We start from the raw sequence: 27,457 nt of genomic DNA, 5'->3' as shown, positions 1-27,457 counted from the left end.
GTAGGTTTATATCTATGCTATAGAGTAGAGGCCACCTGATAGTAGGTTATATAGTGTCGTTATTTTTGGGCTGCAACTGAACCGGGCAGTCTGCCCCGTGTGTCAGTGTTCTAAAATGGTGCTCGTGAGATTATAATTACATTTGCAACCTACATCACTCGCCCTCCCACTCTCCTCTCTCTCTCTCTCTCTTTTATTCACTCACTTACTCACTACTGCACAATAAATGGATGTTTGAAAAAATGTGTGAGAGAGAGCGAAAGGGAGGAGGAGAACAGGGTGAGCTAAGGGAGGGGGAAAACGGCGTATGCTTGTATACAACAACCCCTGATTTCCATTTTTTCCCCAACTCGTAATGTATTTAATTCAAGTGAAACGTAATCATGACGTGTCCTGTCATTAATCCGCCCGCCGCCTCTCCCGTAAGTACATAGAGTCTTACTTTCATCATAAATATCTAGTTAATTTACAATATATACTATCCATACGTTTACATGTGCACTTTTATATAGGGTGGTATGGAACTGCGGTTGTGTAGCACTATGGTAAAACCTCTCCAAAATTGTTGTATTTGTCGCGTTTGTTGTTGTCTCCATGAACAACAAATATCTGACGACGACTTTTTCTTTTTGCAAATCCGTGTAATCACCCTATAGTTGCAGTGATTGAAGCGCATTGTGGCTCCATTTTATCTCGCCTTTTAAAAACATTTTTTTTTTTACACACATTACAGTTTTTATGTTTCAAGTTTTATTAGTCGGTATGTAGGCTACGGGATACACATGGTATACACCGTCCAACGAAATGTGTTTGTATTGTGAGTGGATTGTTGAGAGTGATTGGCGGGTTGCACTATAGTGTGTGGCGTGTGTGTGTGCTGCATGTATGTTCCCATGCACTCTTCGGCACTTTTCTGTGTGTCATGTATGAAGCCGGTGTTGTATGTGCGCGCGTGGCCGACCGTCTGCATGCGTTAGCCCTATACGGTGACATGACAAAAGTGAGAACGGATTCTATATCATGATGGATTAGTTTCAGTTATAACTTGGGGCCTAAAATGTACTACTTGAATTGTCGGATAACGTATGCCTACGCCGTAAAAATTGTTTGTAAATTGTAAATTGAATTACGTTATGCTATTTGAAGTGCACTAAAAGTCAACTAAAGTGAACGCACAAGTAGGCTAACCTATAAACTAACACAAAGTTCTGTATTAAATGTATTGCTATAGCCTAAGGAATACAATCATTGGCTACTGCAGAAGATATGCCAATTGCATTCATCCATGCATAGGCCTACACATCGGGTTTAATTCACAACATGAAAACATATATCGTAGCTTTTGACAAAAAATAAGTTGCAAATTTGATCAATCGCTATGTTCTTTGATTTCCGTTTTATTTTTGGGTTAACTACATGTTCGAGTGTGATTTACAAAGCTGCAACGCAAGAACGTTCTAGGTAGAGACGATAAGCCAGGATAATTATTTAGTTGGAGACGCATTTACGTACGGCACATTGTTTTTAAGATGACCAATTTAACCAGATGTAGCCTAAATAGGTAGCCTAATCTATTCGTCCAGGCTACACCTATCCAGCTGTAGGCCTATCCAACGGTTTTTAAAACCATAGTCCTCCCACTATGCTACTACTATATTTACTACGACTATTACAAGGCTACTACTATTACAACCGGTAAACTTGTCCTAGCGTCACCTCTTACGAGTGCAAGCTTCACTGTAGCCATAGGCTACCTCTCTCCTTTGGGCTACAGTGATTTCGCAAGAAAGTAGCAAGTGTGTTGCGTGCAACATCTCATTCTGAAAATACAAGTTGTTTCCCGGCGGTTGATATAAGTTATAGGGTTGTTTTATGTAGCCTACGTGTGCTGGATAAAATGTGATCATGTTTGATTTAGTTTGAGGGGGATGGATGGGGAGGTTGGCAGCGAAATTCAAGATGAAATCCATGATGGCACTTTTCTCGTCCTCCGATTTCTCCCCGCAACACTCATGTCTTTTCCCCTCCCTTTCAGTCTTTTGTTATAGAAAATTTAGGAACAAAATGGATGGAGCATGGGGGAGCGATATACATGACACACAGAGAGTAGGCAACGACCGTGACTCGTCAACGGCTTTGAGATTAAACAATCGTGTTACTATGTTCACTTAGGGGATTTAATAATATTTTAACAGCTAAAGAGCAGCTGCGAAAATGACTAATCTAATCTCGTTTTTTGGACGTTATGTAGACTAGGCGTCCGCGCATTGTTTGTTGATAGTTATTTATTTCATTAATGTGGCTGTTTAATTGAGATGGCCGCGAGAGAGAAGGCAGGGGAAAGAGCGACTGAAAATGGTTGCACGTTATTGACGCACATCATAAGGGAGAGCAGGAAATTCCTCTCCAGATAACAGGCAGACGTGTCATCTGTGGTGACCGGAGAAGAGCGAGACTCCGGTCGCTGTGTTTCAAACCCCATAGCAACATAACATGTTTTAGACATGTTTAAATGCCCAGTTTTCATAGGCCTACTACATACCATAGTTTGATTCAACACTTTAGATGTGTCCACAGGAAATCAATGTAATGTGATAAGTGTACAGCCTTCCTTTTCTTTTTTTGACATTTTCAGCTTGCAGTCTAGTTTGGGATTTCCCACCTGAAGCAAACAGTCCAACTTTAACTAGATACACTCTAGCTCCCTGAAAGGTATCTTATTATTTAATATTTTAACACTTTTCAATAAGTGCCATCATTTGAGGGACAGTGTGTCATCTTTAGATGCTGTTAAAAATCAAGATAGAGCGTTGGGCTTGGATTCAGTGGGAAGAATTCATGATTTTTATGATAATTTATGTTTCCTGTCTCTTACTGTCTTGTACCCTACCTCCTCAGAACAACACTTGAGGGATGCAACATCCAGGTGCTCTCTCTCTCTCTCTCTCTCTCTCTCTTTCTCTCTGTTTCACACACACTCAAGGAGCATTCCAATCAAGCCACTGATTGATTTAATTGGGTCATTATGGCTCTGTGGGATAGATAGATAGATAGATAGATAGATATATACTGTAGATAGATAGATAGATAGATAGATAGATAGATAGATAGATAGATAGATAGATAGATATATAGACAGACAGACAGACAGACAGACAGACAGACAGACAGACAGACAGACAGACAGACAGACAGACAGACACCTGCTCAGTGAGGGTGCATGGTGACATGTAAAGACTGCTTCTCTGCCTGAGTTCGGTTCGAAAATGTTTCTGCGGCGCAGCATAAACCCATACTAGTAGACCTGTACAAGCAATCACTCCTAGCCCTTCAGCAAGTTTAGAGTAGCATATCCCATTCACATTTTCAGCTCTCAAAACATTCAATGCTGTTGTAGCATACAAAGAAACCTTACTAGGGCAAGTACTCCTCTTAGAGTTAGACCTTTAATGGTTGAATTAACATATTGCAGATAGTCGTATATAACAATGTGTACTTACATTGTCATTACACTGTAATTAAGGTAATCAGACCGGTAACCTCTGATCCAACAAGATTAGATAGGTGAAAGCAAAGGCTGTATCACATAACTTTAGAGTTAGTGTGATGAGGCCAATTATAAACTGGGTGGTTTGAGCCCTGAATGCTGATTGGCTGACAACCATGATATATCAGACCGTATACCACGGGTATGACAAACAATTGTTTTTACTGCTCTAATTATGTTAGTAACCAGTTTATAATAGCAATAAGGCACCTTGGGGGTTTGTGGTATATGGCCAATATACCACACCCTCTCGTGCCTTATTGCTTAAGTATACTATGGATGCATCCCAAATGGCACCCTTTCCCCTATATGGAGCACTACTTTAAGTAGTGCGTTAAATAGGGATTAGGGTGCCATTTGGGACTCACACTATAAGTCAAATTACATTTCATTTGTCACATACGCCGAATACAACAGGTGTAGCGTTTCACCTTACAGTGAAATGCTTACTTACAAGCCCTTAACCAACAATGCAGTTTTAAGAAAATAAGAAAAGTAAGAGATAAGAATAATAAATGATTAAAGAGCAGCAGTAAATAACAATAGCGGGGATATATACAAGGGGAACCGGCATAGAGTCAATGTGCGGGGGCCCCGGTGTCGAGGTAATTGAGGTAATATGTACATGTAGGTAGAGTTATTACAGTGACTACGCATAGATAAAAACAGAGAGTTCCGGGCGGGGGGGTAGAAGTCTGGGTAGCCATTTGATTAGCTGTTCAGGAGTCTTATGGCTTGGGGGTAGAAGCTATTTAGAAGCCTCTTAGACCTAGACTTGGCGCTCCAGTACAGTGTGGTAGCAGAGAGAACACTCTATGACTAGGGTGGTTGGACTCTTTGACAATTTTTAGGACCTTCCTCTGACACCGCCTGGTATAAAGGTCTTGGATGGCAGGAAGCTTGGCCCCTGTGATGTACTGGGCCGTACGCACTACCCTCTGTAGTGCCTTGCGGTCGGAGGCCATACCAGGTGGTGATGCAACCCATCAGGATGCTCTCAGTGGTGCTGCTATAAAACCTTTTGAGGATAGACCTTCTGAGGACCCATGCCAAATCTTTTCAGTCTCTTGGGGGGGAATAGGTTTTGTTGTGCCCTCTTAACGACTGTCTTGGTGTGCTTGGACCATGTTAGTTTGTTGGTGATGTGGACGTCAAGGAACTTGAAGCTCTCAACCTGCTCCACAACAGCCCCGTCGAGGAGAATGGGTGCATGCTCAATCCTCCTTTTCCTGTAGCCCACAATCATCCCCTTTGTCTTGATCACCTTGAGGAAGGTTGTTGTCCTTGCACCACACGGTCAGGTCTCTGACATCCTCCCATCGTGTCGGTGATCAGGCCTACCACTGTTGTGTCATCAGCAAACTTAACGATGGTGTTGGAGTCGTGCCTGGCCATGCAGTCATGAGTGAACAGGGAGTACAGGGGGGGACTGAGCACGCACCCCTTGAGGTGCCCCTGTGTTGAGGATCAGTGGCGGATGTGTTGTTACCTACCCTTACCACCTGGGGGTGGCCCGTCAGGAAGTCCAGGATCCAATTGCAGAGGGAGTTGTTTAGTCCCAGTGTCCTTAGCTTAGTGATGAGCTTTGAGGGCACTATGGTGTTGAACGCTGAGCTGTAGTCAATGAATAGCATTCTCACATAGGTGTTCCTTTTGTCCAGGTGTGAAAGGGCAGTGTGGAGTGCAATAGAGATTGCATCATCTGTGGATCTGTTGGAGATGTATGCAAATTGGAGTGAGTCTACTGTTTCTGGGATAATGGTGTTGGTGTGAGCCATGACCAGCCTTTCAAAGCATTTCATGGCTACAGACGTGAGTGCTACGGGTCGGTAGTCATTTAGGAAGGTTACCGTAGTGTTCTTGGACACAGGGACTATGGTGGTCTGCTTGGAACATGTTAGTATTACAGACTCAGACAGGGAGAGGTTGAAAATGTCAGTGAAGGCACTTGCCAGCTGGTCAGCGCATGCTCGGAGTACACGTCCTGGTAATCCGTCTGGTCCTGTGGCCTTGTAAATGTTGACCTGTTTTAAGGTCTTACTCACATCGGCTGCAGAGAGTGTAATCACACAGTCGTCCGGAACAGCTGATGCTCTCATGCATGTTGCAGTGTTGCTTGCCTCAAAGCAAGCATAGAAGTTATTCAGAAAGTCTGGTATGCTTGTCTCACTGGGTAGCTCTCGGCTGTGCTTCCCTTTGTAGTCTGTAATAGTCTGCAGGCTCTGCCACATCCGAGACGCGTTGGAGCCGATATAGTACGATTCGATCTTAGTCCTGTATTGATGCTTTACCTGTTTGATGGTTCATCGGAGAGCATAGCGGGATTTCTAATAAGCTTCCGGGTTAGAGTCCCGCAGAGAGCGGCAGCTCTACGCTTTAGCTCAGTGCGAATGTTGCCTGTAATCCATGGCTTCTGGTTGGGGTATGTACGTGCTGTCACTGTGGGGGACGACGTCCTCGATGCACTTATTTGATGAAGCCAGTCACTGATGTGGTGCACCCCTCAATGCCTTCAGAAGAATCCCGGAACATATTCCAGTCTGTGCTAGCGAAACAGTCCTGTTGTTTAGCATCTGCTTCATCTGACCACTTTTTTATAGACCGAGTCACTGGTGCTTCCTGCTCTAATTTTAGTTTGTGAGCAAGAATCAGGAAGATAGAATTATGGTCAGATTTGCCAAATGGAGGGTGAGGGAGAGCTTTGTACACGTCTCTGTGTGTGGAGTAAAGGTGGTCTACAATTTTTTTCTCCCTCTGGTTGCACATTTAAAATGCTGACAGAAATGAGGTAAAACTGAGTCAGTGTATGTTGACCGTTATAAGGATCATAACTTACTGTTAGCTAGGGGCTGTAAGCTAGGGGTCAGCTTGCTGCTTGACCACTCAGTCTCCTAGCCAACATCAATATTCATGATGTTATGGAATCTGTCTGGTCCAGACCAGTAGGGCTCAAACTACCAGTTGATGTAGCTAAAAGTCACTCACACAAATGTTACAGAAGGTGTAACACTTGTTACACATAGAAGTCGTAATGAGGACACGTTGGAGCTTAGATTGGCCTAATTGCTCTAGTTTTATAAAATGTTATGTCCTTATAGAGTTGGGATCTACATATTTGGAAGTTTGATTGAGGGACTCATCCATGGAATGCGTCTGCTAAGACGATCTGACCTCTTTAATGCACAGTCGCATAAAAATCGGGTTAATGCATTACACTTCCAGTTCACATTCATAGCCTACATGTTAATTCTGCATAGTCTTATGCCCCTTCACATACTTCTGTTCATCTGGATGATAACTATAAAGAGGAGAGGAGGCAAGAACGGGGTCGTGTCCAGTAGACAGAAACGTTTTCTTCTATTGCATAAAGTTTAGCAACGGTGTGCCCAACCAAACATTGCCAGTTGAAGGAAAAACAGAGAGAGGAGGAAAGAAAGCGGTGAAGTGAGGCCAAAGGTCAAGAATCAGGACACAGCGAGTGAGAGAAGTCAGACAATCCACCCTCCATTCAGAGAAGCCAAAGAACAAAAAAAGAGCGGTAATGAAAAAGTGCAAGCCAGATAAAGTGAGGGGAGCGAGGGAGGGAAAGAAGAGAGAGGGGGTTCAGGGAAAGGTGAAAGCCCGGAAATGAATCCCGTCTGTGGGGAAGTTTTGCCGCGTGACCACGGTGATAAAAACTACAGCAGGCCCTGAGTTACTGTACCACACAGAGAGAAGAAAACACACACACACTTTCCCTCACACAGGCCCTCACTCACACATACACACACTTAAACACACACATAAGAAATCAGACACACAAACGCACTAACACCCACATAAACACACATAGGCTCGATCACACACACACACACACACACATTTGAACACACTGGCCTTCACATGCGTACAGTATTTGCAGCACACACACTAATAACAAGACACATAAACTGTAGACACGCACACACTGACAAAAACAGTTCAAAAACAGGTACACAAACTCACACACTTAAGGAAACACCCCCAAATCCTACATACAGTTGTGGTCGGAAGTCTACATACACCTTAGCCAGGTACATTTAAACTCAGTTTTACACAATTCCTGACATTGAATCCTAGCAAAAATGCCCTGTCTTAGGTCAGTTAGGATCACCACTTTATTTTAAGAATGTGAAATGTCAGAATAATAGTAGAGAGAATGATTTATTTCAACTTTTATTTCTTTCATCACATTCCCAGTGGATCAGAAGTTTACATACACTCAATTAGTATTTGGTAGCGTTGCCTTTAAATTGTTTAACTTGGGTCAAACGTTTCGGGTAGCCTTCCACAAGTTTCCCACAATAAGTTGGGTGAATTTTGGCCCATTCCTCCTGACAGAGCTGGTTGTAACTGAGTCAGGTTTGTAGGCCTCCTTGCTCACACACGCTTTTTCAGTTCTGCCCACACATTTTCTATAGGATTGAGGTCAGGGCTTTGTGATGGCCACTCCAATACCTTGACTTTGTTGTCCTTAAGCCATTTTGCCACAACTTTGGAAGAATGCTTGGGGTCATTTTCCATTTGGAAGACCCATTTGCGACCAAGCTTTAACTTCTTGACTGATGTCTTAAGATGTTGCTTCAATATATCCACATAATTTCCGTTCCTCATGATGCCATCTATTTTGTGAACTGCACTAATCCCTCCTGCAGCAAAGCACCCCCACAACATGATTCTGCCATCCCCATGCTTCACTGTTGGGATAGTGTTCTTCGGCTTGCAAGCCTCCCCCGTTTTCCTCCAAACAGCTTACAGCCCCTATTATGGCCAAACAGTTATATTTTTGTTTCATCAGACCAGAGGACATTTCTCCAAAAAGTATGATCTTTGTCCACATGTGCAGTTGCTAACCATAGTCTGGCTTTTTAATGGGGGTTTTGGAGCAGTGGCTTTTTCCTTGCTGAGTGGCTTTCAGGTTATGTCGATATAGGCCTCGTTTTACTGTGGATATAGATACTTTTGTACCTGTTTCCTCCAGCATCTTCACAAAGTCCTTTGCTCTTGTTCTGGGATTGATTTGCACTTTTCGCACCAAAGTACTTTCATCTTTAGGAGACAGAACACGTCTCCTTCCTGAGTCGTATGATGGCTGTGTCGTCCCATGGTGTTTATACTTGCGTACTATTGTTTGTACAGATGAACGTGGTACCTTCAGGCGTTTGGAAATTGCTCCCAAGGATGAACCAGACTTGTGGAGGTCTACAATTTATTTTCTGAGGTCTTGGCTGATTTCTTTAGATTTTCCCATGATGTCAAGCAAAGAGGCACTGAGTTTGAAGGTAGGCCTTGAAATACATCGACAAGTACACCTCCAATTGATTTAAATTATGTCAAATAGCCTATCAGAAGCTTCTAAAGCAATGACATAATTTTCTGGAATTTTCTAAGCTGTTTAAAGGCACAGTCAACTTAGTGTATGTAAACTTGTGACCGACTGGAATTGTGATACAGTGAGTTATAAATGTAATAATCTGTCTGTAAACATTTTTTGGTAAATTGGCTTGTGTCATTCACAAAGTAGATGTCCTAACCGACTTGTAAAAACTATAGTTTGTTTACAAGAAATTTGTGTAGTGGTTGAAAAATGAGTTTTAATGACTCCAACCTAAGTGTATGTAAACTTCCGACTTCAACTGTATGTATGAACGGCAGTGTATGCAATACAGCACACATTGTCGACTACTCTGCTGTAACGAGTACCTAAGGGCCATAACAAATTAGACGAAAGCGCTCCTATGACCCCCATCACACATCTGTCCATAGATATCCTGATTCTCAGCAGCTGCCTTCAGTTAACATTATGATGAGCCTTTAAACAATATCTTTGATACATTAGGATCCACACCCTAAGATCTTAATTTGATCACTCTTTTTGTTCCTAAGTGTTTTCCTGCACAGCATGAAATGCAAACTTGTCGTATAGTCAAGGTAAAAAAGTATTCTAAAGTTTGTTATCTCTACTTTAAAATGTCAGACATGATTTGCCCTAACGAAAAATGTATAAACCCCTTCAAAAAAAATGTCCATTCATTATAATCCACATATTAATTCACATTATTTACTTGCTGTAGCAATTTGGCTCAAATTAAGATCCTCCATCTGTATGAAGAATCATAACCACCGTGTACTGACTTGCTTGAACTGTGTCCTGCTCAAAACCACAAATATAGTTACGTTGGTACATTCTTTGTACACTGAGATCTAAAGTCGTACAAATACACATACTCTGTACTGCACACACTGTACCTACACACGTTCGTAGTGATATGAACACGTGACATGATCTATACAAACTTCCACATAGAGTATATGGCCCAAACACCTGTCAATATGTACAGCTAAAAGAATGTGCGTGTGTGCGAGCGTGTGTGCGACGGAAAACATAAGAGTCATTTTAAGCGCTCAGAAGTCTTGGTTAAATCAGCCGTAGGCGTCAGTTAGTGCATGCTTTGTTACAGTTCCGTTGGGGGAATCTGATCAAGCACACGTTCGTCATCTGAATCAAATGAATTGTAGCTGTGTTGAAATCTACATGTATTACTTGTTTGTGTTGGTTGATCACACCATGTACCTCTCTCTCTCTCTCTCTCTCTCTCTCTCTCTCTCTCCCCCCTTCCCCTTTGTCTAGCACCTTATCTCCTCTCTCCATCTATCCACATTTGGAGAAGCTTTATTGGTATGACAAGGCTGGTTGGGCACAGTGGCCGCTGTCACGGCAGAACAATGCAGTGGTGACGCTGATATTAATATGATAATGCCATCACATCAGACGATACTAACACACACACACTGTCCACCGCCTCGCTACCACCATGAATACCTACCTACAACAAAACCCCAGTTCGCAATCAGCCTTTTTTTTCCTTCATATTTAGAAAATGCAAATCACATCACCATCGGATCTTTTCATTCGGTTATGTTTATTTCGCTGTCTTTCTCTTTCTCTTCTGCCTCCCCACCTCTCTCTCTTTCCCCCCATTTCTCTCTCTTTCACTGTCTGTCTCTTCTTTTTCTCCTTTCTCTCCTCGCCATGTTGGCAGGCCCCAATCTACCAGCTGATATCAGCATTCCCTGGCACTGTGCCAACTGGCTCCAACGCAGGAGAGAAAGAAAGAGAGAATGAAAGAAAATTAGTGAATAATGGAGGGAGGAGGGAGAGAGAGAGAGAATGAGAGAGAAAGAGAGGGGGATGGGAGGAGTATGGAATCAGGGAGGGAGGGAGTGCGAGAAAGAAATAGAGACGGGGGAAGAAGGAACAATAACGGTGGATTAAGAAGGAGAGAGGGAAGAGAGGGAGGAGAAGGAACAATAACGGTGGATTAAGAAGGAGAGAGGGAAGAGAGGGAGGAGAAGGAAGAGAGCAAGAGAGGGGATATATGATTGATATTGTGTGATATCCCTGCTAGTCATGGCGGAGCTAAAATGTCAACTGGATACATGAGAATGTCTTTGTGATTCTGGCGCGCTGACACACACAAACACGCACAGACATACTGTCTATATGAACACACAGATGTAGGGTACTAGTGTTTGGCCATAATGATGATGATCGTGTGTTTGTAATGTTTTTTCTCGGCTCTATCACTACAGTTGTGGGTGGAAAACATGTCTGACATATATTTAGTGTCTGTTCTTGTATTACATGAATAAGTTCAAATGCGGTAGGTGTGTTGTTTGTGTGGTTGTATGTGTTCTGTGTGTGTGTTTGGTTGGTTGTGTTTCTTTAGGCTCGGATGTGTGTGTGTGTGTGTATGTCCATTCCTGATGAAGCTGCTGCTGTATGTGTTCACAGGAAGGGTGTGTGGGGAAGTCAAAACATCTCGCGCCCATCCTGTTTGGGACAGTCCATGTCCTGTGGTGCCCTTAGCTCACACACACACTGACACACATGTACGGACATGCACGTACCAACACACACACATGGACACGCACACACACACACACACACACACACACACACACACACACACACACACATATATCATATACAGACATCAAACATATGGTTAAGTACACAATGTATCTTGCAACATCAAACAGGTGACCGACCACCTGTTACACATTGAAGCACACACACCTGGAACACACAAGCGGACAGACAGACAGACAGGCAGGCAGGCAGGCAGGCAGGCAGGCAGGCAGGCAGACAGACAGACAGACAGACAGACAGACAGACAGACAGACAGACAGACAGACAGACAGACAGACAGACAGGCAGGCAGACAGACAGACAGACAGACTCAGGCAGGCAGGACATTATGTTATTTTTGGTGTAATTGGATATGCAGCAGGGTGAGTTGCAATATGTTTGGTTTAAAATCTTTTTTAAACATATGTTTGAACATATTGAATGTATGTGTTCCCCAGAGGACTAAAGGAGGTGGCCGTCAAAGCAGTGTGTCCCCCGTCTGCCAAGAAACTGAAACATGGAATAGCAGTAAACACACGACTGGTGAGTCCCCATACTAACTGTACACATAGTCAAGCATGGCATAGTCATACACACAGTACTGGTCAGTACTGCATCATCATACGTTTATCCTCAAATAGCCTACTGACCTGTTCTGACCTCAGTACACAGAACAGTGTTGAGTCCCCGCACTACTCCTTCATACTACTACATTTCCATTGAAATACGGATATATTCCTACCATAAACGGGTTCATCTCAATTGTCCGAAGTGTCTTCCTCCTGGACTATATCCATTCCCTTATCTCTCGTTATCTCTCTCTCTCTTTATCTCTCTCATTTTATCTCTCTCTTTATCGCTCTCTCTCTCTTTTTCTCTCTCTCACACACAGAGAATGGATTCTCCTCCTGAATGTGTGCTGGCTCTTTCATGTGAGCTGCCCCAGTCACCCCCAACACTACCATCGCTGGACCACAGTCCCCAGGCCTCTCCTCACTCTACCTCCCACCTCTCCCCTTCACACAGCCCCCTGGACCTGCCGCTAGCCCATAGCCCCTCAGCCCTGTCCCACACACCAGAACCCCTGTCGAACACCCTAGACACCACCCCCTACTTCCCCTTCTCCTCCTTCCCCCTCAACCACCACAATGAGGAAGAGGAGGAGGATGAAGAGGAGCTGTCAGCCCCTCCGTCCCCCACCCCGGCCGTGGCTCTCTTCCTGGGGGGTCTTCCGGAGGTGTGTAGCCCCTCTTCGGAGAGCTCTCCTCCGGTCACTCCGACATCATCGGCCCCTCTCCCCGGGTTCGGGGCCCTGGAGCTGGCCCTGTCCTCCGGGCAGCAGGGTGCCACCTGTAGTGATGAGCTAGACCTCCAGCTCTTCCATAAGGACGGGGGGAGTCTGTTAGGGTCTCTGCCCGGGAGGAAGGGTGTTTCTAGGGGAGCAGCCGGACTCAAGTTCCCCTGTCTGGTTTGTGGGAAGAGATTCCGCTTCCAGAGTATCTTGTCGCTCCACGCCCGCGCTCACAGTCTGGACCGGGACCGCCGCGCCTCAGCTCTGTACCGCAACACCGGCACCATGACCGGGAGCATCATTGGGACAGGGTCCACGGCGCATCTCAAAGCCCACCAGAACCACAACGACGTGGGACAGAACCACCACAGCCACCGCCAGAGTCCCCTGCTGTCTGTATCTCTAACCCAGGGACTGAGAGGGGAGGATGGGGATGCTCTAGAGGAGGCTCTGCAGGTGGATCACCAGACCCTCCAGCCGTTCCTAATGGATGACAGCACACCGCTGAGCCCTCCGCTGACCGAGGAGGTGCCCCTCTCCCTCACCTCCCCCTACTCCTCTTCCTGCGGCCTGGGTGGCACGGGTCCTGCCATCTTAGAAGAAGCCGCCCTGGCCACAGTGGCAGCGCCCGCATTCCGCTGCCACGCCTGCAAGGGTAAATTCCGCACGGCCTCGGAGCTGTCTCGTCACGTCCGCATCCTCCACAACCCGTACAAGTGCACCCTGTGCTCCTTCTCTGCCAGCCAGGAAGAACGCCTGGCCGCACACCTCCACGACAGCCACCCCTCCCTGTCCCTCTCCCCCCCGGTGGAACTCCCCGCCCTGCCCCCCTACACCCCCAGACACCCCCCCATCATAACCACCACCACTGCCATCATCCCCACACCCATCCCAGACACTCTCGTTCCCACCCCCAACCCGACCCCCACCCTGGCCCCGGGGGCTCCGCCTCTGCCGGCCTTCCGCTGTGAGACGTGCGGCCAGCGGTTCACCCAGTCCTGGTTCCTGAAGGGCCACATGAGGAAGCACAAGGATTCTCTGGACCACAAATGTCAGGTGTGCGGCCGTGGCTTCAAGGAGCCTTGGTTCCTCAAGAACCACATGAAGGTAGGTAACCTAGTGTGTGTCACAGGAGATTGGCGGCACCTTCATTGGGGAGAACGGGCTCAGGGTAATGACTTGAGGGGAATCAGTGGAATGGTATCAAATACATCAAACACATGGTTTCCAGGTGCTTGATGCCATTCCATTTTCTCCGTTCCGGACATCATTATGAGCCGTCCTCCCCTCAGCAGCCTCCACTGGTATGTGTGTGTGTCTATGCTAGGGTCTATGTTAGGGCTGCTCATTTTGGGGAATATTCAGAGGTGGAAACTTTCCGTGGGAATTAACGGGAATATATGGGAATTAATAGGAATATATGCAAATTAATATTTAAATGTAGATGTTTTTTTGCATTGGATATACAGTGCCTTGCGAAAGTATTCGGCCCCCTTGAACTACAAGTGGGACACAATCATGAAGTGGAACGACATTTATTGGATATTTCGAAAAAATTTTAACAAATCAAAAACTGAAAAATTGGGCGTGCAAAATTATTCAGCCCCTTTACTTTCAGTGCAGCAAACTCTCTCCAGAAGTTCAGTGAGGATCTCTGAATGATCCAATGTTGACCTAAATGACTAATGATGATAAATACAATCCACCTGTGTGTAATCAAGTCTCCGTATAAATGCACCTGCACTGTGATAGTCTCAGAGGTCCGTTAAAAGCGCAGAGAGCATCATGAAGAACAAGGAACACACCAGGCAGGTCCGAGATACTGTTGTGAAGAAGTTTAAAGCCGGATTTGGATACAAAAAGATTTCCCAAGCTTTAAACATCCCAAGGAGCACTGTGCAAGCGATAATATTGAAATGGAAGGAGTATCAGACCACTGCAAATCTACCAAGACCTGGCCGTCCCTCTAAACTTTCAGCTCATACAAGGAGAAGACTGATCAGAGATGCAGCCAAGAGGCCCATGATCACTCTGGATGAACTGCAGAGATCTACAGCTGAGGTGGGAGACTCTGTCCATAGGACAACAATCAGTCGTATATTGCACAAATCTGGCCTTTATGGAAGAGTGGCAAGAAGAAAGCCATTTCTTAAAGATATCCATAAAAAGTGTTGTTTAAAGTTTGCCACAAGCCACCTGGGAGACACACCAAACATGTGGAAGAAGGTGCTCTGGTCAGATGAAACCAAAATTGAACTTTTTGGCAACAATGCAAAACGTTATGTTTGGCGTAAAAGCAACACAGCTCATCACCCTGAACACACCATACCCACTGTCAAACATGGTGGTGGCAGCATCATGGTTTGGGCCTGCTTTTCGTCAGCACGGACAGGGAAGATGGTTAAAATTGATGGGAAGATGGATGGAGCCAAATACAGGACCATTCTGGAAGAAAACCTGATGGAGTCTGCAAAAGACCTGAGACTGGGATGGAGATTTGTCTTCCAACAAGACAATGATCCAAAACATAAAGCAAAATCTACAATGGAATGGTTCAAAAATAAACATATCCAGGTGTTAGAATGGCCAAGTCAAAGTCCAGACCTGAATCCAATCGAGAATCTGTGGAAATAACTGAAAACTGCTGTTCACAAATGCTCTCCATCCAACATCAATCACTGAGCTCGAGCTGTTTTGCAAGGAGGAATGGGAAAAAAATTCAGTCTCTGGATGTGCAAAACTGATAGAGACATACCCCAAGCGACTTACAGCTGTAATCGCAGCAAAAGGTGGCGCTACAAAGTATTAACTTAAGGGGGCTGAATAATTTTGCACGCCCAATTTTTCAGTTTTTGATTTGTTAAAAAAGTTTGAAATATCCAATAAATGTCGTTTCACTTCATGATTGTGTCCCACTTGTTGTTGATTCTTCACAAAAAAATACAGTTTTAGATCTTTATGTTTGAAGCCTGAAATGTGGCAAAAGGTCGCAAAGTTCAAGGGGGCCAAATACTTTCGCAAGGCACTGTATATACCATATCATATGGAGACAGAAACATAAACCTTTTACCTTATCATAAGTAAACATAATTGCAAATGATTGAATCCTTCCAATATATATTTTTTTTACAAATGTAGTTATGAATTGAACTTTAATTACATGAGTTGACTCTTCACGTGGGATGATTTCACTGAACAACAAAAGAAAGGGAATATTGAATGATCCCCAATGATCCATCACATCTCCCAAAAACGTTTTCGACATACGTAAAATGATAGTCTAGAAACTAAAGCTTTGGTTGTCTTCATCTCAGGCTTCCATGTCTTCTCCCTGGACCTCCTCAATGTCCACCTCTTGAACACAACTCTCTGAGGCCTCATCTTCACTGTCACTTTCCAACCTTGTTGAGGATGGCTCATTGTCAGGCTCAAAAAGCCTCAAATTTGCCCGGATGGCCACCAATCTTTCAACCCTTGTATTGGTCAGCCTGTTGCATGCTTTGGTGTGTGTGTTCTCAAACAAGGACCAGTTGCGCTCTGAGGCGGCTGATGTTGGTGGGATTTGGAGGATGATGGAGGCAACAGGGGAAAGAGTCTCAGATCCACAAAGTCCCTTCCACCAGGTGGCTGATGAGATATGTTGGCACGACTGCCATATTGCATCTCCATCCCAAAGCCCTTGCTTGGAAGTGTACTTCGCCAGACTGCCAAGAACCTTGCCCTCATCCAGGCCAAGGTGGCGAGACACGGTAGTGATGACACCATAGGCCTTGTTGATCTCTGCACCAGGCAGGATGCTCTTGCCAGCATACTTGGGGTCCAACATGTACGTTGCCGCATGTGTGGGCTTCAGGCAGAGGTCTTCACGCGTTTTTATGCATTTCAGAACTGCAGTTTCCTCTTTTTGGACCGACAGTGAAGTGGGCAGGGCAGTACGGATTTCTTCTCTTACATCTGCAAGCAGAGTCTAAATATCAGACAGGATGGCATTGTCTCCCTCAATCCGTGCAATGGCTACGGCTATAGGTTTCAGGAGTTTCAGGCTGCTTACCACTCTCTCCCAAAATCCAGGAGGATCCTCTTGATGGGGCTATCCATATCGACAGACTCTGATATGGCCATTTGTTGAAGAGACTCCTTCCCCTCCAGGAGACTGTCAATGATGACAACACCAACCCAACGGGTGTTGCTGGGCAGCTTCAATGTGGTGCTCTTATTCTTCTCACTTTGCTTGGTGAGGTAGATTTCTGCTATAACTTGAAGACCCTTCACATACCTAGCCATTTCATTGGCTCTCTTGTAGAGTGTATCCATTGTTTTCAGTGCCATGATGTCCATGAGGAGCAGATTCAATGTATGAGCAGCACAGCCAATGGGTGTGATGTGAGGGTAGGACTCCTCCACTTTAGAACAAGCAGCCTTTAAGTTCACAGCATTGTCACCAGTGCACATACCTTCTGTGGTCCAAGGTCATTGATGACTGCCTTCAGCTCATCTGCAATGTAGAGACCAGTGTGTCTGTTGTCCCTTGTGTCTGTGCTCTTGTAGAATACTGGTTGAGGGGTTGAGATGATGTAGTTCATTATTCCTTTCCCCACAAACATTCGACCACCCATCAGAGATGATTGCAATTTTGTCTGCTTTCTCTATGATTTGCTTGACCTTCACTTGAACGCTGTTGAACTCAGCATCCAGCAAATTAGTATGTGAAGCATGTCTGGTTGGAGGGGTGTATGCTGGGCAAAGAGCATTCAGAAATCTCTTCCAGTACACATTGCCTGTGAGCATCAGAGGTGAACCAGTTGCATACACAGTTCGAGCAAGACATTCATCAGCATTTCTCTGACTACGTTCCTCCATTGAGTCATAATTTCAGGAGGACCATGAGCTATTGCTATCGATAAGGTGTCTGATTCATCATTTTCACCTCGAATAGAAGTAAAGGGACTTTTGTCAGGGGTTGCTTGTTGTGAGCGCTGAGGGAACTTTATGCACTTGGCCAGATGATTCTGCATCTTTGTTGCATTCTTCACATATGATTTGGCACAGTATTTGCAAATGTACACAGCTTTTCCTTCTACATAAGCTGCAGTGAAATGTCTCCACACATCAGATTTTTCTGTAAAGATTAGAAAAAAATTAGTTTAAAAAAAAAACAAATACAATTCCATGTACAGATAAATAGTTAAGCAGTTAGATTAAACAACTCCTTTGTAAGATAAATATTTTCAAATTAAACATGTATGCAAACAGGTGAATTAACACTAGTAGGCTCAAGCAAGCGAAAACCCACATGGTAGCAAAAACTAACTAGCAGAAATTGTTAACAAGTTAGAAATGATTTAAACATTACTTTGCTGTAGGCTACTATTTACTAGTTAACAAAAAAGTATGTATATCATATAAAATATATTCACCCCGCCCAGTATTGTAATCAAAACTTACCAGAAAGCATGTAGTTCTTGTCTCAGACAGTGTAGTAGCGTGGGCGCAATAGCATCTCATTAGTGTGCAAGATCTTGAGAATCAGCTGGATGTGATGGAAGAATGCACTGTGCATGCAAAGGGCTGCAATTCCATTGAATTGGGGATAGTTTAACCAAAATATGCCACAAGACCTAGAAATGCCTTGTCTGTATACCACAAAAAAAGGTTCACTGTTATAAGCTAACTGTTCTGATGAATTTAAACAAAATCCCCCAAATTCCCGGGCTTAACTTCCCATGGAAAATGTCTGGGAAAATTCCGGAAATTTACCGGAAAGTTTCCAACCCTTTGCAACCCTAGTCTATGCTATAATTGCATGTGTCAAACGATTGAAGACATTGGGCATTTATTATACAAGTGACTTTATGACCTCTATTACAGGTGCACCTCAACAAGCTGGGCCTGAAGGCAGGTCTGGGGGGGCTGGGGGGGCTGGTGGCTCCTGTGGCCGGGGCTGAACATAGAGGCCCCAAAGGCTCGGTCACCAGCCAGGGCCTCAACGCTCTCTACTCCAGTCTCTTGCTGGCTCGTGGTGGAGGGGGGAGAGGGGGACGATCAAGGGCTGAGCGGGACGGCGCCGGAGTCTCTAGTAAATCTGCCATCTTGGGCTACCTGGGGTTGCCCAGCGATGGCGGTGGCGGCGCCAGCTGCATGGAACGGCTGCAGGCTGTGGCTCAGGTGGCGGAGATGGGGAATGGGAGCGGAGGACGAGGGGGAGGAGGAGGAGAGGCAGCGGCAGATGGAGGGGACCAGATAGCCATGTGGCAGCTGGTAGCCCGTAGCCTAGTAGCAGCTCAACAGGCCCAGCAAGCCCAGCAGGCTCAGAGGCAGAACCAGAGGACCCAGCACCTGCACCGAGCCCCATCCAGGAGCTCCGTGGTGGGGGAGGCTGAGCAGGTCAGGGCCTACCTTGGAGGTCTGGATCCCCGAGAGGAGCCTCCGTCCTCCGGAGCCCCATGGGAGTGCCCCGACTGTGGGAAGCTGTTCCGGAGCCTGCAGCAGGTGGTGGCGCACGCCCGCGTCCATGTCCAGCGGCCCCATAAGAACCACGGTCACCCCCCGCGCTACGCCGGAGGAGGAGAGGAGGATGGAGGAGGGAGCCGGAGTGGGGGAGGACGAGGAGGAGGAGGAGGTGAGAGAGAAGGTAGTAGCGAGGGAAGACAGGAGTCCAAACTTCAAAGTGGACCTCAACATCAGTCAGCAGCCGGAGGAGGGTTCCACTCAGTGATGTCACAGTTCCAAGGTACAGTGACATGGCTTCACCTCTCCAAAACGTCCCCAACATGTCTCCCGTTTATTTGACATTTTCATTAGAGAGAATAAGGACACAAATAAAAAGCTTGTAGCAGAGTGGGAGAGTAGCAGAGTGTGAGAGTAGCGTCTAGCAATGCAATTAACTATCAATACCACTTTCTTATTCTCTCCCTTCCGTCTTCCCCTTCTTGCTCTCCCCCCTCTTTCTTTTTCCCCCTCTCTCTCCCTCCCCCCTCTGTCTCTACTCCATCACCCTTTCTCTCACCCTCCCTCCCTTGTTCCCTCTCTTCCGGCTCTCCCTCCCTCTCTCTCCCTCTCTCCCTCGCACCCACCCTCTCTCTCTCTCTCTCCCTCTCTCTCTCTCTCTCTCTCTCTCTCTCTCTCTCAACCCTTCCTCTCTCTCCAGGAGAGAACGGTCTATCTGGGTCATCTTCAGGTTCGTCTGTGACTTCTAGGGAGCGTGTGCGAGGCACAGGGGTGAAAGACTGCCCCTATTGCGGTAAAGCTTTCCGCTCGTCCCATCACCTTAAAGTGCATCTGAGAGTTCACACAGGTGAGCCTGCCACTAGCCCCCAACCCCCAACACACCTAACAATGGCTGGATCCCAAATCGACCCCTAGCCCCTAAATCCTACACCCTAGGGCTTATGACACTTATTCTGTGTCTATACAACCTAGGGCCAATGCACTCCTGTAGATCTGAGATGATTGATAAAATCAAGCTCACAGCCATGCAATCTCCATAGACAAACATTGGGCAGTAGAAGGGTCTTCCGCACACAAGCCTAAGATCACCATGCGTTGGCTGGAGTGGTGTAAAGCTTGCCGCCATTGGACTTTGGAGCAGTGGAAACACGTTCTCTGGAGTGATGAATCACGCCTCACCATCAGGCAGTACGACGGACTAATCTGGGTTTGGCAGATGCCAGGAGAACGCTACCTGCCCAAAACCATAGTGCCAACTGTAACGTTTGGTGGAGGAGGAATAATGGCCTTGAGCTGTTTTTCATGGTTTGGGCTAGACCCCTTAGTTCCAGTGAGGATGAAATCTTAACGCTACAGCATACCATGACATTATTATTCTGTGTTTCCAACTTTTTTGCCACAGTTTGGGAAGGCCCTTTCCTTTTTTAGCATGACAATGCCCCCGTGCACAAAGCAAGGTCCATACAGAACTGTTTTGTCGAGATTGGTGTGGAAGACCTTTACTGGCCTGCACAGAGCCCTGACCTCAACCTCATCAAACACCTTTGGGATGAATTGGAACACCGACTTCGAGCCAGCACTAATCTCCCAACGTCAGTGCCCAACCTCACTTATGCCCTTGAGGCTGAATGGATGCAAGTCCCCGCAGCAATATTCCAACATCTAGTGGAAAGCCTTCCCAGAATAGGGGAGGCTTTTATAGCAGCAAAGGGTGGACAAACTCCATATTAATGCCCATGATTTTGGAATGAGATGTTTGACGAGCAGGTGTCCACATACTTTTGGTCATGTAGTGTGGCTTCATCTCACCTTCTGATCGGCTGTATGGAAATGTCGCCATATTGCTTCTACCTGTCCAATGAGATCTCAGAGTGGCTAGGAAGTAGGGGCTAGAGGTCCATTTGGAATTCAGCAAATAATCACTAACAATACAATCTACTCTAGAACACTAAACCTTAACTACATGCACACTGACCACATTTACATGTGCCATTACATTCATGTGTTCTCAAGTGTTTCTGAGTCCTAAATATGACCATCTCCTCTGTCTGTTGTAATTAATTAGGTGAATCATTATACTTAAGTAAATTGCTACTAGCAATAATCACTTTCAACACCTCCGAGGCTGATGGGGTTTTTAATCTAATGTCCTCCTTATCAAAGCCAATCAGGGTTTTAGATTGTGATGGGATACTGCCATCTGTGGTTTGTAATATGGTACTACAAGCTCATATAATACTTGAACCCTATAGTTTCCCCTCTTTTATTCCATAGCAGAAATCCAGGAATCAAGGTCCATATAATTGTTGTTGTTTTTTTTCTCTGTGGTCAGAAACAGACTAGGCGTAGGGCAGTTCAGGCAAATACCAGATGGGCTGGTCCATATTTTGTCTAGGGGTCCTGTCTAAATTGTTTGTTTTTTGTGCAGAATTAGAACAATACAAATGTTTCTCTCCATGTATAGTATAGCATAGCATAGTATAGTATAGTATAGTGTAACATCTACTGACATTCCTCCATTACTATATGCCCTTGATAACCACAACTAGTTTATGTACCTCTTTCAGGGGAGAGACCGTATAAATGTCCCCACTGTGACTACGCGGGAACCCAGTCAGGCTCTCTAAAGTACCATCTCCAGAGGCACCACAGAGAACAGAGGAACGCCATGGGGGCCTCTTCATCCACCGCCTCCTCCCCCGGCCTCACTTCTGCCTCTCTGGGAGGTGGTGGAGGAGCTCCACGGGGGGAGGGAAGGGAGGGGATGGCCAAACAGCGCCGGCCCCAGAGCTTCACCCATGGCTCAGCCGCCAGAACCCCGGCAGAGACCGCATCCTCCAGGCACAACCAGCACCAGCCCTGGATCCTGGGCCTTCCCGAGCAGAGAGACAGGGACCATGGGAAGGCCATGGGAGGACTGAGGGAGGCAGATCTGGAGAGCCAGTACCGGTACCTATCCGGGGTGATGGGGGCGCTGTACCAAGGGGGGATGGAGGGAGGGTGGACGGGGGAGTCCCCTACCTCCACCCCCACCCCGCCCCCGCCAAAGGCGCCCAAAGTGTCCCGTCGCAAACCACTCACCACCAGCCGCATGGTGCCAGCTAACGGGAGGGAGCGGATGGGAGGGGGATCAGCTCGGGGCACCCAGGAGGGAGGCTTGTTGTCCCAGCCCCTGGATCTCTCCCGCCGCCCCTCCCCTGGGCTCGGAGGTCTGGAGGAGGATGGAGTACCGGGAGGGGGTGGTGGAGGAGGAGGAGGAGCAGGGGTCACCCTTAACCAGTGCCTGTTCTGTCCCTTCCGTACCTGCTCAGCCGAGCTGATGGCCATGCACCTCCAGGTCAACCACACCAGCAAGTCCAGGCGTAAGAGGGGGGCCCACAACCCCAGCTCCCTGGGGGAACACGGGCCCCAGAGGCCACCCCAACCCCGGGCTGACCCAGACCCCCTAGCCCTGTGGAGGTAAGAGATGCGTGTTTACATTTTATATTTGCATATTCATAATTTAGCAGAGGTTCTTTCCCAGAGCTACTTATAGTTAGTGCATTCAACTAAGTTTAGTAGGGGGAAAAAAAACATATTACAGTCATTGCAAGTAGACTGATGTCCCTATCCTATCCTAGGTACCTGAGCGAGAGTGAAGATAGGGCCCCCCTCGATGAATGGGCCTCATCCAGGGTGGAGAGGAAGAGAGGGATGGAGAATGGCCTCACCCCAGAGGAAGTGGACCTAGAGGGCAGCTACAACCTCCACCACCCCCTGCAGGCTTCTAACCAGGCCTCCACCACACCCAGGAACACAAGGAGTGGCCTCGCTGGCCTGGGGCAGGAAGGCAAGCTGGAGGAGGATGGGGAAGAGGAGGAAGAAGAGGAGGAAGGAGAAGAGGAGGATTTGGAAAGGGAGAGCAGTAGTCCAGGGGATTCCCCTACAGAGCATGGGATAAGGATGTCTCTCTCCATGTCAACTGCCCTCGGCTCTGACCGTCTTACACGAGATGAGGAAGCAGTGATGGGAGACTAAACGGCAACAGCATCATCCTGCAGAGAGATGGGAAGAGGGAGTTCAACTAGACAGTGCAGAAGTGTAGGAGTCAAATGTTAGGGGTCATTATATCACTTCCTTGTTCTCTTACATACAGCAGTTCAGGGTCATTGACATGGTAAGTCCGCTGACAAGTATAACTAAGGACCACGGACTGAGATGCACCTCCATTGAGAGGGTTGTGTAAACATCATCTCTCCTAAGGAAAAAAATCATACATTTTTCTCTCGCCTTTTAATATTTACATCCCGGGAGTTCAGTGCAGTCCTCTTGATTTTCTCAACCAACCACAACCCCCCTTGTACATACAGACAGTGCAGTGTGAATCCTTTCTCTTCAGGACTTTTGAGGCCTTGAGTTCTATATTCCAGAGTTTCCTGTTTTCCATTCCATCCCCTATCAAGAGGGCTAATTGTGATGATTTGCTCGTGATCGTCCTCTGGCTGCTGTTAAGTCTTAATATTACTATGTGAGAACAAATAAACTGTAACATTCTACCATTCCGGAGAACACAAAAATGATTTTATCAGACCTTATACTTCATGTTTTGAGAATAATACTACTTCTATGAGTAACGTTGTTGATTAGTTATACTTTAGCAGAACAAGTGTCAAAAGAAGCCAAACTTCATCCCAACTGCCGTTTAGATAAGATCCCACTCCTTGTCACTTTGACATTTCAAGTTCATATGACGGTCTGTTCAAGAGCACTGATTCGATAACCGTGGTTCAACCACAACCATTCAAGCCGTCAACTCAAACTAAGCTATCCAGCTGTCTACAACAAATAACACCACAGGAGCAACTTTTTACCAGATGAAGATAGCAATGATTAGGGATAAGGTAACCCCTGACCCTGATATCACTGCCTCCCATTGGTCGGATTGCTGTTCCGAGGTCACCATGGGAACAGTTTGTCATTTCCTGTTTTCCCCTCAGTTTAGTGCCTGTCTATGTTTGGAATGTCGTCAAGGGAGTTCTACAGTATAGCCCTCTGTTTCTGGGCTCTTATAGGACAATGATATCTGAGAATACAGTATAAAGCTAAAGTATATATGTAAACAATTGGTTCTAGGCTATTGTGAATAGAAATCTGTAGTATTAAACAAACAGCTGGTGTGGATCTTTCTCTTTTCACAAGAGACCGGTAGCATCTCTATGTGGATTCTGTGGAAAAAAATGATAAAGCACTTAGTTGATGAAGATGAAACATTAAGAAATATTCATATGAATGAAAAGAGGTCAAGGTGAAAGGTCAATAAGTGAAAAGGGAGGTTAAAGGTCAGAGGTCAGCATTTACAGCAGAAATACCAGCGTGTTCAGAGTCAGACGTGGTCTAACGGTTATTTCTACATTGTCGTGGTGGCCAACGGACCATTAAACAAACTGAAACAAAGCAAAAGTCTGTTTTGGGGGACACAGGACAGACAGACAGACGGACGGACAGTGCATCCTGAACACAATCAGCTGGCACGTCTGGTCAGGTGACCAAGACTCCACGACCGTGTCACACTCTTTCCTTCCATTCCTTTTATGATGAAAATAACAGAAAAAACAAGGGGAAGGAAAAATGGATGAGAGAAAAGGGTGAGTTCCCTCACAGAGCGGAGGACTCAAGAAAGCAAACTGTTGTAGTCTTGGGGTATGCCGTCTTTTAGATGACTAGATTTCTGTCTTTCTTTCTTTTAAGTGAAGAAGAACGGGAAAGAAGAGTAAGCATTAAAAACATTAACAAATCCATAGATACATCCCAGTAGAATATGTGTAGCTTTTGTAAAGACAAGAAGAAAAGAAAAAAATAACTTTCTATGTTTATTTTCATTTCAAGAAGAGAAGCTTACAGAGAAGGTTATGAATATACAGTAGGTAATGATAAAAAACTATAAGGCTTGTTGTTGTGAGGAAAAGACTAGTCGGAATGTCATGTCTATAAAGAGCACTGTGCAAGGTTTATAATTTCCCAAAGTAGTTGTTTTTATTTTGACTATCGATAGACCAAACTTTTTTTTTTAAAGAAAATGTAAGGTGTCACTTTCTGTTGGAGTGTAAAAGCTGCAGTTTCAATCCACTCGCCCAATCAATCAATCAATCAATCAATCAATCTATAATCCAATCAAAATATTATCATTGTATTATTAAGTGCTTGGATGAGACTCAAGTTTACATCACAATATATCAAAATATTCATCTCTGCCAAATTTTGATTGATCAATTTGTACTATAGCCGCGGTATTGGTTTAGCGCATCGTACTACACACAGCATGTTCTGCACACAGTGAACAAGCAAATATTTTTATCATTAAAAACAATTAAATAAACTACTTACGATTGTAAACGTCACTAAATTATTTGATTGGATAAGTCTTTCCTTCTCACCCTCCTAACCCCATTGGTTGACAGCGAGAGCTTGGGATTGGAACCTAAACCCCATTGGTTGACAGCGAGAGCTTGGGATTGGAACCTAAACCCCATTGGTTGTAGGCGAGAGTTTGGGATTGGAACCTAACCCCATTGGTTGTAGGCGAGAGTTTGGGATTGGAACCTAACCCCATTGGTTGTAGGCGAGAGTTTGGGATTGGAACCTAACCCCATTGGTTGTAGGCGAGAGTTTGGGATTGGAACCTAACCCCATTGGTTGTAGGCGAGAGTTTGGGATTGGAACCTAACCCCATTGGTTGTAGGCGAGAGCTTGGGATTGGAACCTAACCCCATTGGTTGTAGGCGAGAGTTTGGGATTGGAACCTAACCCCATTGGTTGACAGCGAGAGCTTGGGATTGGAACCTAAACCCCATTGGTTGTAGGCGAGAGTTTGGGATTGGAACCTAACCCCATTGGTTGTAGGCGAGAGTTTGGGATTGGAACCTAACCCCATTGGTTGTAGGCGAGAGTTTGGGATTGGAACCTAACCCCATTGGTTGTAGGCGAGAGTTTGGGATTGGAACCTAACCCCATTGGTTGTAGGCGAGAGTTTGGGATTGGAACCTAACCCCATTGGTTGTAGGCGAGAGTTTGGGATTGGAACCTAACCCCATTGGTTGTAGGCGAGAGCTTGGGATTGGAACCTAACCCCATTGGTTGTAGGCGAGAGTTTGGGATTGGAACCTAACCCCATTGGTTGTAGGCGAGAGCTTGGGATTGGAACCTAACCCCATTGGTTGTAGGCGAGAGCTTGGGATTGGAACCTAACCCCATTGGTTGTAGGCGAGAGTTTGGGATTGGAACCACAGCCTTACTTTTGGTTTATGTGTATTATGTGTTCTACTTCTATCCTTATTAGAACACCTTATATGAGTTTAGCAGTTCCCTAAGTGGTGTTTTCTTAAAGACTTAGGTTGCACCCGTAATGACACCCTATTCCCTATATGGTTCACTACTTTTGACCAGGACCATTCCCATATAGGCCCTGGTCAAAGTAGTGCACTATTTAGGGAATAGGGAGCCCTTTGGGACAATAACCTGTAGTGTCAATGCCACCGTGCCTTCTGTGTCAAGCACTTCCTGGAGTTGGTATTTTGTAAGCTCACCAAAAGCACTTAGCCCACATCTCTCTTTCCCCTAGTATATCACCTATTTATTCACCTCATTCTTCTTGACTTATTTTATCCTCTCCTTGTCTGTCACTCCAACTTCGCAGGGGCCAAGTGGGTTGTTGCCTTATTTGAACAATTTCTTACCATCAGACATAATATCACTTGGAGGTAATATTGCTAGCATCGCTAGTAGCCCCCAGTGTAGGAAACAAGGTTGATTTCAGCTAACCCGTGGCAAACCAAAGCCAAAGTTTAATGGATAAATATTAGAATTAGGTGCCAAAACCTGTCCATGGGGACACTAAACACGTTAAATTAAGATAATATAATTCAATGGTATTATCAAGATATTATATTGTCATTCTCTCTCTCCTTTTCATGTATGTGTACATCTCTCTTTTCTTCTTTCTCAACTTCCCTAACCTCTCTCTCTTCTTCCTTTCTTCCATAACCTCTCTCTCTCTCTCTTCCGTAACCTGTCTCTCTCTCTCTCTCTGGCACCATTAGAAGGTGATGATGTGTACTATCTGGTATTGAGGCCTTTTATTCTTAGATTTGTATTTTCAATTTGTGTGATGTTCGTACGTTCGTTCATTCGATGCCCGATGAGATGGAGTAACGCTATTCTTCTTCTTTTTAAAATTATTATTATTGTTTTGGCATTATTAAGGAGA

The 27,457-nt window shown here is 45.6% G+C and overlaps 1 protein-coding gene across 3 annotated transcripts; it reads left to right on the top strand.

Annotated features, from left to right (window-relative positions):
• Positions 1 to 251: 251 nt before the first annotated feature.
• Positions 252 to 25,479, top strand: LOC139378860 (zinc finger protein 219-like). 3 transcript variants are annotated; one of them, XM_071121415.1, is made up of 7 exons: positions 252 to 422; positions 11,936 to 12,020; positions 12,370 to 13,875; positions 18,637 to 19,498; positions 19,916 to 20,062; positions 21,783 to 22,674; positions 22,836 to 25,479. In XM_071121415.1, the coding sequence occupies exons 3-7, from the start codon at positions 12,373 to 12,375 to the stop codon at positions 23,230 to 23,232; spliced, it is 3,801 nt and encodes a 1,266-aa protein (XP_070977516.1). In that variant the 5' UTR covers positions 252 to 422; positions 11,936 to 12,020; positions 12,370 to 12,372; the 3' UTR covers positions 23,233 to 25,479. The 3 variants fall into 3 exon arrangements, with proteins under 3 accessions (XP_070977516.1, XP_070977518.1, XP_070977517.1); XM_071121416.1 differs by having other exon boundaries at positions 270 to 422; positions 19,916 to 20,008; XM_071121417.1 differs by lacking the exon at positions 19,916 to 20,062 and having other exon boundaries at positions 254 to 422.
• Positions 25,480 to 27,457: the final 1,978 nt, after the last annotated feature.

This window comes from Oncorhynchus clarkii, chromosome 21 (assembly GCF_045791955.1).
Source record: "Oncorhynchus clarkii lewisi isolate Uvic-CL-2024 chromosome 21, UVic_Ocla_1.0, whole genome shotgun sequence".
Lineage (NCBI taxonomy): Eukaryota > Metazoa > Chordata > Actinopteri > Salmoniformes > Salmonidae > Oncorhynchus > Oncorhynchus clarkii.
The sequence above is the reverse complement of the archived record's forward strand: the minus strand, read 5'-3'. Positions and strand labels throughout refer to the sequence as shown.